Source organism: Dipodomys ordii, unplaced genomic scaffold (genome assembly GCF_000151885.1).
Source record: "Dipodomys ordii isolate 6190 unplaced genomic scaffold, Dord_2.0 Scaffold57, whole genome shotgun sequence".
Taxonomy (NCBI): Eukaryota; Metazoa; Chordata; class Mammalia; order Rodentia; family Heteromyidae; genus Dipodomys; species Dipodomys ordii.
Genome location: NW_012267273.1, coordinates 11,634,942 through 11,644,417, shown reverse-complemented (window position 1 = coordinate 11,644,417; position 9,476 = coordinate 11,634,942). Strand labels below are relative to the sequence as shown.

The window sequence follows — 9,476 nt, the reverse complement described above, 5'->3', positions numbered from 1 at the left end:
AAAGAAACAAACTCCATGGTTTCCTTCATTTGTAACAATTAGTATATGTCTATGATAGTCCTTGCAGAGGATTACAATAGCTCACTAGCTATGTATATATGATCATATAAAATGATGCCAATCAAAATGAACTCCAAGATATTGATACAAGAGGGTTTTTTGTTATTGTTGATGATGTTCTTGTTTTTAATGTACTGTATGAAGTTCTTTCTTTTGTCTTCTTTTTCTTTTTCCTTTGGTTTATCCCCTGTAGTCACCATTTTTGATTCTGGTACCCAGTGTCTTGAATATACGTTCAGCTGATTTGGGGAGGGAAGCGGAATAACAAAATGGTGAAGCCAGGACAAAGGGTAAACCAATGTACCTTCGATACTCACAAGACACTAGGTTGGAAATGAACTTTACAACTAGGTGGGGAGAAAGAGTTAGAGGGAGGGATAGTAGAAGAAAAACAAGGGAGGGGGTAACAATGTTCGACCAGAAATGTACTCACTAACTTACTTATGTAACTGTTACCCTCTGTACATCACCTTTATAACAAAATAAAATTAAAATTAAAAAGATAGAAAGAATACTCACCTTTAATGGGCTGGGAAGGTGGCTCAGTGGTAGAGCGCTTGCCTTGCATGCCTGAGGCCCTGGGTTTGATCCTTCAGCACCACATAAGCAAAAAGAAAAAAGCCGGAAGTGGCACTAGCCTTGAGCTGAAGAGCTGAGGGACAGCACTCAGGCTCAGAGTTGAGGCCCCATGACTGGACTCCCCCCCAAAAAAAAAACAAAAACAAAAGGATACTCACCTTTATATGGGAAAGGGCCATTAAAATAGTCAGGAAAACAACAATGCTTGGTAAGAAATGTACTCATTACCTTGCGCATGTAATTGTAACCCCTATGTACGGTATTTTCACAATAAAAAAAAAGAAAAAAGGAAACTGGACACTGGTGGCTTATACCAATAACTAGCTACTTACAAAGCTGAGATATGAAGATCATGATTTAAAGCCAGTGAGAGAGGGAAATCTGAGAGCCTCAGCTCTAGTTAACTAGCAAAAAGCTGTGGAACTGGAGGCGTAAGTGGTAGGATGCCACTTAACTGGCTCAAGTAGTAGGGCACCACTCAGGAAGGGTAAAAATAGATAGAGGCTTTGAATTCTAAACTGAGTACCAGAATAAAAAATAAAGGTCAGGAGGAGTATTCTAAGTAGTTTTTCTTACCCACTTTCTTTCTGTGAATGATTTTCTAGCTTTATATTAAAGGAACTATAAGGGTGATACACATTATTATTCAGGAAATAAAAATGTCTCTGTGTGTGTGTGTGTGCTTTTAATATAGATATAGAGGAAACTCTAGGCTATTTTTGGAAAACTTAAATTTATAGTGAAACTAATTCCTGGAGGATGGCTTTAGATCAGGATGGGGTTATAAGGAGTCCCTCCTTTGGGAAGCTTAGAGACAGGAAAGGGAATCTAGTTACTCTTCCTCTCCATTTCAAATTGCCAAGAATTGTGGAAATGGGGGGCTTTAAGGAAACTGTGAGTGGAACAGTTTCTCCTGAACTCTTCTCCCACGGCTTTTTTTTTTTTGAGGGACAGCTGGGCGCTGTCCCTCAGCTCTTCAGCTCAAGGCTAGCGCTCTACCACTTGAGCCACAGCGTCACTTTCGGCTTATTTCTTTTTGCTTATGTGGTGCTGAGGAATCGAATCCAGGGCCTCAGGCATACAAGGCAAGTGCTCTACCACTGAGCCACCTTCCCAGCCCCATCTTCTCCCCCTTTAGTAATGCCTTTTCCCATTTTCCTCCTCCCCCAATACCTGCCCTCTGGGTCCTCTAGCTTCTCCTGATCCCACCCCCTCTCTTCTCTCTTTTGTCAGTCCTAGGGCTTGAATTCAGGGCCTGGGCACTGTCCCTGAGCTTCTTTTTGCTCAAGGCTAGCACTCTACCACTTGAGCCACAGTGCCACTTCTGGCTTTTTCTGTGTATGTGGTACTGAGGAATTGAACCAAGGGCTCCATGCACGTGAGGCAAGCACTCTTTCACTATTCCCAGCTCAAGGCAGAATATTTTGCTATTATTATTTATAATGTTGGCTGTAGGTTTGTCATATACAGCCTTTATTGTATTGAGAAATGTTCCCTGGATTCCTAATTTTTCCATCATAAAGGGGTGTTGGATCTTGTCAAATGCTTTTTCTGCATCTATTGAGATAACCATGTGGGCTTTTATCCTTGCTCTTGTTGATGGGATGAATTATATTAATTGACTTGCATATATTGAACCAGTTTTGCATCCCTGAAATGAATCCTGTTTGATTGTGGTGTTTGATTTTTTGGATGAATTGTTGAAGTAGATTGGCCAAAATTTTGTTGAGAAGTTTTGCATCAATGTTCATCAAAGAAATGGATCTATAGTTCTCTTTCTTTGATGAATCCCTGCCTGGTTTTGGGATGAGGGTTATGATGGCTTCATAGAATGAGTTCGGTAGTGAACTTTCTCTTTCAATTTCATTGAAGAGTTGGAGGAGTATTGGTGTGAGTTCTGCTTTGAAGGCCTTGTAGAAGTCCACTATAAACCCATTTGGTCCTGGGCCTTTCTTGGATGGGAGGTCTCTTATTGCTGTTTCTATTTCAATGCTTGATATGGGCCTGTTAAGATGGTTTAACTCAGCCGGGCGCTTGTGTCTCACACCTGTAATCCTAGCTACTCAGGAGGCTGAGATCTGAGGAACTTGGTACAAAACCAGCCTGGGCAGGAAAATCTGTGAGACTCTTATCTCCAATAAACCACTAGAAAAATGGAAGTGGCACTCTGGCTCAAGTGGTAGAGTGCTCACCTTGAGCTGAAGAGTGCAGGGACAGTGCCCAAGACTAGAGTTCAAGCCCCACAACCTACCAAAAAAAAAAAAAAACATGGTTTAACTCATCTTGGTTTAGTTTTGGCATGTCGATATTTGCTAGGAAAAGGTCCATTTCTGCCAAGTTCTTAAACTTAGCATAAAGGTCTGAGAAGTATTCCTTTATAATGTTCTGAATCTTGGTTGTTTCTGTGGTGATGTTTCCATTCTCATCTCTGAGTTTATTTATTTGGGTGTGTTCTCTTCTTTTTCTGATAAGACTTGCTAAGGGTCTGTCAATTTTTTTTTTTTTTTTGGTCGTGGGTCTTGAACTCTAAGCCTGGGTGCTGCCCCTGAGCTCTTCAGCTCAAGGTTAGAGCTCTACCACTTCAGCCACAGGACCATTTCGGCTTTTTTTTTGTTTATATGGTGCTGAGGAATAGAATCCAGGGCTTCATGCATGCTAGGCAAGCACTCTACCACTGAGCCACCTTCCCAGCCCCTTTGTTAATTTTTTCAAAGAACCAACTCTTTGTTTTGTTGATTCTTTCTATAGTTTTTTTGGATTCTAATTCATTTAATTCTGATTTAATTTTAATTATTTCTTTCCGTCTACTGGATTGGGGTTTATCTTGCTGCTCTTTTTCAAGGAGGTTTAGATGTGTCATTAAATTGTTAGTTTCAGATCTCTCCAATTTGTTGATGTAGGAACTCAGAGCTATAAACTTGCCTCTGAGTACTGCCTTTGCTGTGTCCCAGAGGAGCTGGTAATTTGTGTGTTCATTTTTGTTGAATATCATGAACATTTGAATTTCATTTCTAATCTCTTCCATGACCCACTGGTGATTCACAGTGTGTTGTTCAGCCTCCATGTATTACAGGACTTTCTTTGGTGGCTTTTGGTGTTGAGTTCTAATTTTATCCCCTTGTGGTCTGAGAGAATGCAAGGTATAACTTCAATGTTTCTGAATTTGGACAAGTTTGCTTTGTGCCTAAAATGTGGTCTATTTTAGAAAATGTTCCATGTGCTGCTGAGAAAAATGTATATTCTGATGCTGCTGGGTGAAATGTTCGGTAGATGTCTGTTAAATCTAGTTGATCTATGCAGTTGTTTAGATCTGCGGTTTCTCTGTTGAGTTTTTGCCAAGTTGATCTATCTAGTGGGGATAGTGGTGTGTTAAAGTCCTCAACAATTAATGTCTTTGGATCTATGTGGGATTTGAGGGAAAGTACTATTTCTTGGATAAATTTGGGTGCTCCATTGTTTGGTGAATAGATATTTAGAATTGTAATATCCTCCTGAAGGAGAGATCCCTTAATTAGTATGTAGCGACCTTCTTTATCTCTTCTCACTAATTTTAATTTGAAGTCTATTTTATCTGATATTAGGATTGCAACTCCCACCTGTTTATGGGGATCGTTTGCTTTGTCCAGACCTGCAGTACGTCAATGAGGGCAGTGAACCTAAGCTAGAAGGAATGAAGGGACAAGAGACAAGAAGAATGACAGCAAGACAAGGGTTCTGATCAAGCTGCAAATTTTTATTTTTCACACAGGGGTATTTATATGCTTGGAATAAGGAAGCTTTTTCATTGGCCATTAAGGAAGCTTTTTCATTGGCCGTAGCAGTGCAGGATGTTTGCTTAGGGCAGGGGGAATGGATGGTGTTAGCAGTTGCAGGATGTTTACTTAGGGCAGGATGAGGCTAGGATTCTGTAAACTCAGCCTCAAGATGTTCCAGTGAGATAGTCAAGCCTATTATGTTGAGAGACTCAACTTTGGCTCCTGACATTGCTTGGTAGATTTTATTCCAGCCTTTCACTTTCAAAATGTGTTTGTTTTTATGGGCAAGGTGTGACTCCTGAAGGTAGCAGATAGAAGGATCTATCCAACTAGACCACAATAAAAAACCGTACAGAAACTGAAAATCCAAGAACTATAGGAAAAACCCAGTTGCTGCAGCCCCCAAGAAGGTGGATAACATGGCAAGAACTCCCAAACACCTCTCAGTCTTAACTCTCAACATTAACAGACTTAACTCTCCAATTAAGTGACATAAACTGTCTAGTTGGATTAAAAAGCAGAATATTTTTAGTAGGGAATGTCCCATCAAACTGGAGCTCTAGAGACTTTGTTTATAGAAATGACACTTCTTGCTCTAGCAGTCCTGGAGATCAATAGTGCTCAACTGCCAACTCATGAAGCTTCAATCTTGTTTGTGAAGAACAATAATAACAAAAGTAGTTCTCTGAGTTTAGCCACGGGTATTCTGAATTTGGACATTGTTTCCATTTGAGGATCAGAATCTATACACCTTAGTAGCATTGAAGAGGCCTAAGGAATTAGTATGAAGAACAGAAAATATTGACTGGGACAGTTTTCTTCTCCTTTGAACCTGAATATCACACTCCCTACTATGGTTCAGGTTTGGCTGGTCGAGAAAGGCAGTGGCCAGTTCAGTCACCTGAGAAGAAACAAGCTGTGGCAAATATCCAAACTGAAGATTAATTTGTAGTCATAAACTTCACTATGGCAGTTGCGTGGGAGTTGAGGAAGAATGAACAAGACCAACTGCTTCCAGACTTCTTGGGCGGCAGCTTTATGTCATGGAGGCTTCCTACCCCATACTGTTCCTGTGCTCTTTGCTCTTTGTACCCTGTACAGCAGTAAGGCTTCTGTCCTCTCCAGTTTGACATTAATGTCATTTACACTGTTCTTTGAGAATTTAAGATACAACTCATATTTCATTGACAGATTTTCCCAGTGCTGCTTTATACAGATTGATGTGTATGCCCATCCTGGGGCTTGAACTCAGGGCTGAGCACTCTTCCTGATTTTTTTTTTGGGGGGGGGTCTGGTCGTGGGCCTGAACTCTGGGCCTGGGCACTCTCCCTCAGCTCTTCAGCTCAAGGCTAGTGCTCTACCACTGGAGCCACAGCGCCACTTCCAGCTTTTTTTTTTCCTGCTTATGTGGTGCTGAGGAATCAAACCCAGAGCCTCATGCATGCAAGGCAAGCGCTCTACTACTGAGCCACCTTCCCAGACCCTGTTCCTGAGCTTCTTTTGCTCAAGACTAGTGCTCTACCACTTGAGACACGGTTCCACTTCCGGGTACCCCTCCCCCCCCTTGTTTAGTGGAGATGAATCTCACTGACTTTTCTTCCCAGGCTAGCTTTGAACCATGATTCTCAGATCTCAGCCTCCTGTGTAGCTAGGATTACAGGCCACCAGCTCCTGGCTGCAGTTTTTTTTTTTTTTTAATACTGTAGCTTGAAAGTTGAGTAACCACCTAAGTAACATTGATTTGTTAATCTGACCTTGGGCTTTGTATAGGCGGTAAAATTTAGAGTGGGATCCTAGCATGATTGGATACAATAATGCATCCCTGCAAACGGTTTTAAAGTATTATGCACCCTTCAGATGTAGCTCAGTGGTAGGCAAGTTGCCTGACAATTGGAAGGTTTTTAGTACCCCAGGCTCTGGGGGAGGAAAGGAAGTATTATTCAAATACTGACCAAAAAGAAGGAAGTCTCATCTTTCTCCTACCAACTTCTAGGAGATGGGGAAATGTGGGTGTTAAGGACCCTGGTGTGGACACTTTCTGCTAGTCCAGTCTGACCTGGTCCTAGGGGAAATCATTCTTATAATTAACGGAAGGCGGGCTGGGATGTAGCTCAGTGGCAAAGCGCTTGCCTAGCAAGCGCAACGTCCTAGGTTCGATCCCCAGTACCAAAAAAGAAAAGACAAAAAAAAATATATACAGTTAATTAACGGAAGGCCCTATCAGGCTTTGAATTCCTTCTACCTTTAAAATCCTTCTACCAAGGGCTGGGAAGGTGGCTTAGTGGTAGAGCGCTTGCCTTGAGTTGAAGAGCTGAGGGACAGTGCCCAGACCCAGAGTTCAGGCCCCACAACCGGACCCAAAAAGAAAAAAAAAAAATCCTTCTACCAAGGGCTGGTGGAGACACGCCCTCTCTCTTTTTTTTTTTTTGGTACCATTTGATTCCATTTATCTTTAAAAAAAAATTCCAAATTCATATCAGTTGCATGAGGGGTTAAATCTTCACATGCTCACATATGCATGCAAAGAACTTCGCACAGCCTCACCCCTCGGCCATGCTCTCTAACCCTACCCTGTCTTCCCAAACGAACCTCCACACTCTTCGCTCTATTTTCTCACTCGTAGAAGAAGTACTTTGACTCTATTTGCTGTTTTTCACTATCTCCATTCTCCAGTAGTACCCCCCACTCGGGGCAGGACCTGTTCTCCATTCCTTGCATTCCGTGGGGGTCTTTGTGTGTGTTCAGGACCCTGGTAGGCAGCTGCACCCTTTCGAGCCACTCTGACCCGCACCCAGAGCCCCAAAGACCCCGGCCTGGATCTCCTTCCGACACCCGTAGCTCGCGGCCCACCAATCCTCGGCTCTCTCCCCGGCTTCTCCCCGCCTCCCGAACGTCACGGCCGGCCCCCGCGGCCAGCCAGCTCCCGGCCCCCGCGCCTGCCCCGTGCAGCCCAGATGAGCCTTCGCGCGTTGGCGGCGCCCGCCCCGCGTCTCCTCCGCACGCTTCTCGCTTCCGCCATGAGCACTGGCAGCTTCGTCGTGTCGCAGCCGCTCAACTACCGCGGCGGAGCTCGCGTGGAGCCGGCGGACTCCTCCGGCACCGAGAAGGCGTTCGAGCCGGCCACGGGTGAGCGGATGGAGTCGGTGGGGAGTTACTTCCTGCCCCTCCGTGTCGTGCGTCACCGGGGCCCGGGGATCCTGGTGGATGCGCGGTGCCCCGCGGTCTGGACGGAGCCCAGAGTCGGGGTGCGGGGTCCGCCTTGACGTTGGCAGACCCGGGAGGCGGTTCTCCGGGGCGGGGGTATCGCTCCGGGGTGGCCCCTGGCGGGCACAAATCCCGCATCTCTGGTGTAGCCCATCTATTTCTCTACCTAGACTAGAATTGGGAAGAGAAGTGGGAACAAAACACTCCCAAAAAGAAGAACCCCCCGAACCTTAGCGCGCCCCCTCCCGCCCCAAGCCTGACTGGTAACACTGTGGAGGGGGGTGTTTGCATGCACGCGTCGTTTGCACAGTAACCGCGACGATCGGAGCGATCACCTGCCCGTTAACCTCCCCACGGTTACCGGCTTTTGGTAGTGAGAACTTTGAAGAGTTAAGTTTTGTGCGTGTGAGCAGATGGTACAGTAATTACATCTGTGAACTAGCTCTGCGCAGTTGACGGTTCTGTATAACGGACACCTTTGTACTCCCAGCTAATGTGTGCTGAACTGAGGGGTTGTTTATTTGCCTTTGAGGAGCACACTTCTCCGCCTTCCTTCCCCTATGGATCCGAAAGGAAACTTGGCAGGGTGCTTAGGTGGCTCACGCAGATAATTCTAGCCATTCAGGAGACTAAAATCTGAGAATTACCATTTGTAGCCAGCCCGGGCAAGACGCTTACCTCCAGTTAAACCAGTGAACTCTGATCAAGAGGTAGAAAGCCAAGTGGCAGAAACTTCACTCAGAAAAGTTGCTTTTTGTTTTAATGACCTACAGTCTATGTGGTTTTTGTTTGTTCATTGTCTTTACCAAGTACCTAGTCCATTTAGTAACAGGAATGCTAGTTTTGTGAAATTACTCTGGGAAAAGCAATGACCCAGGAATTCTTGTGAAAAGGAAGTGTGGTTGGGAAAGATGGGAGGATGGTGGAAGGGTCAAGATACATTGTACTTATAAACTGATTTTTTGAATCAAACCCTTTTGTTGTCACTAAATGCAACTGGGAACGATACAACCACAGGAATATCGGGCCAAAGAACTGAGATATACAGAGGGCACCAGGGAACTCAGAAGGTCATCGCCAGTTCTGAGTCCTGAGATCCCACTTAACAAGCTTTTGATTCAGTTTAATGTGTGTGTGTGTGGCTACAGGACTGTTCACAAACTAGGATATCAATCATCTTGTGGTGACATCCATTAACAGGAGGTATAGTGTACATAGCAATAATTAACTCCCTAATTCTTAAGGAAGAAGGAAGCAATAAACATCCCAACCATAACACAGGTCTTAAGCTTTTTTTTTTGGTTGGTCGTGGGGCTTGAACTCTGGGCCTGGGCGCTGTCCCTCAGCTCTTCAGCTCAAGGTGAGGGCTCTACCACTTGAGCTACAGCGCCACTTCTGGTTTTCTGGTGGTTTATTGGAGATAGGAGTCTCACGGTCTCTCCTGCGCAGGCTGGCTTTGAACTGAGATCCTCAGATCTCAGCCTCCTGAGTAGCTAGGATTACAGGCGTGAGCCACCAGCGCCCGGCTTAAGCTTTTTTAAATCTTTAATTCATTAATTTATTTTTACCAGTCCTGGGGCTTGAACTCTGGGCCTGGGTTCTGTCCCTGAGCTCCTTTTGCTCAAGGCTAGCACTCTACCACTTGAACCACAGTGCTACTTCTAGCTTTTTCTGTGATTAATTGGAGATAAGAGTATCATGGAGGGGTTGGGAAGGTGGCTCAGTGGTACAGTGCTTGCCTTGCATATATGAGGCCCTGGGTTTGATTCCTCAGCACCACATAAGCAAAAAGAAAAAAGCCGAAGTGGCGCTGTGGCTCAAGTGGTAGAGTGCTAGCCTTGAGCTGAAGAGCTGAGGGACAGTGCCCAGGCCCAGAGT

General features: G+C 44.7%; 1 protein-coding gene across 1 annotated transcript in view; it reads left to right on the top strand.

Moving 5' to 3' along the window:
* The first annotated feature begins 7,313 nt into the window (after positions 1–7,313).
* The window catches only part of Aldh9a1 (aldehyde dehydrogenase 9 family, member A1), a 34,308-nt gene continuing 32,145 nt past the window's right edge, over positions 7,314–9,476 (top strand). Inside the window, exon 1 of the mRNA XM_013021740.1 lies at positions 7,314–7,639. Coding sequence (XP_012877194.1) covers positions 7,349–7,639 — 291 coding nt within the window. The 5' untranslated portion in view covers positions 7,314–7,348. The remainder of the gene's footprint in view (positions 7,640–9,476) is intronic.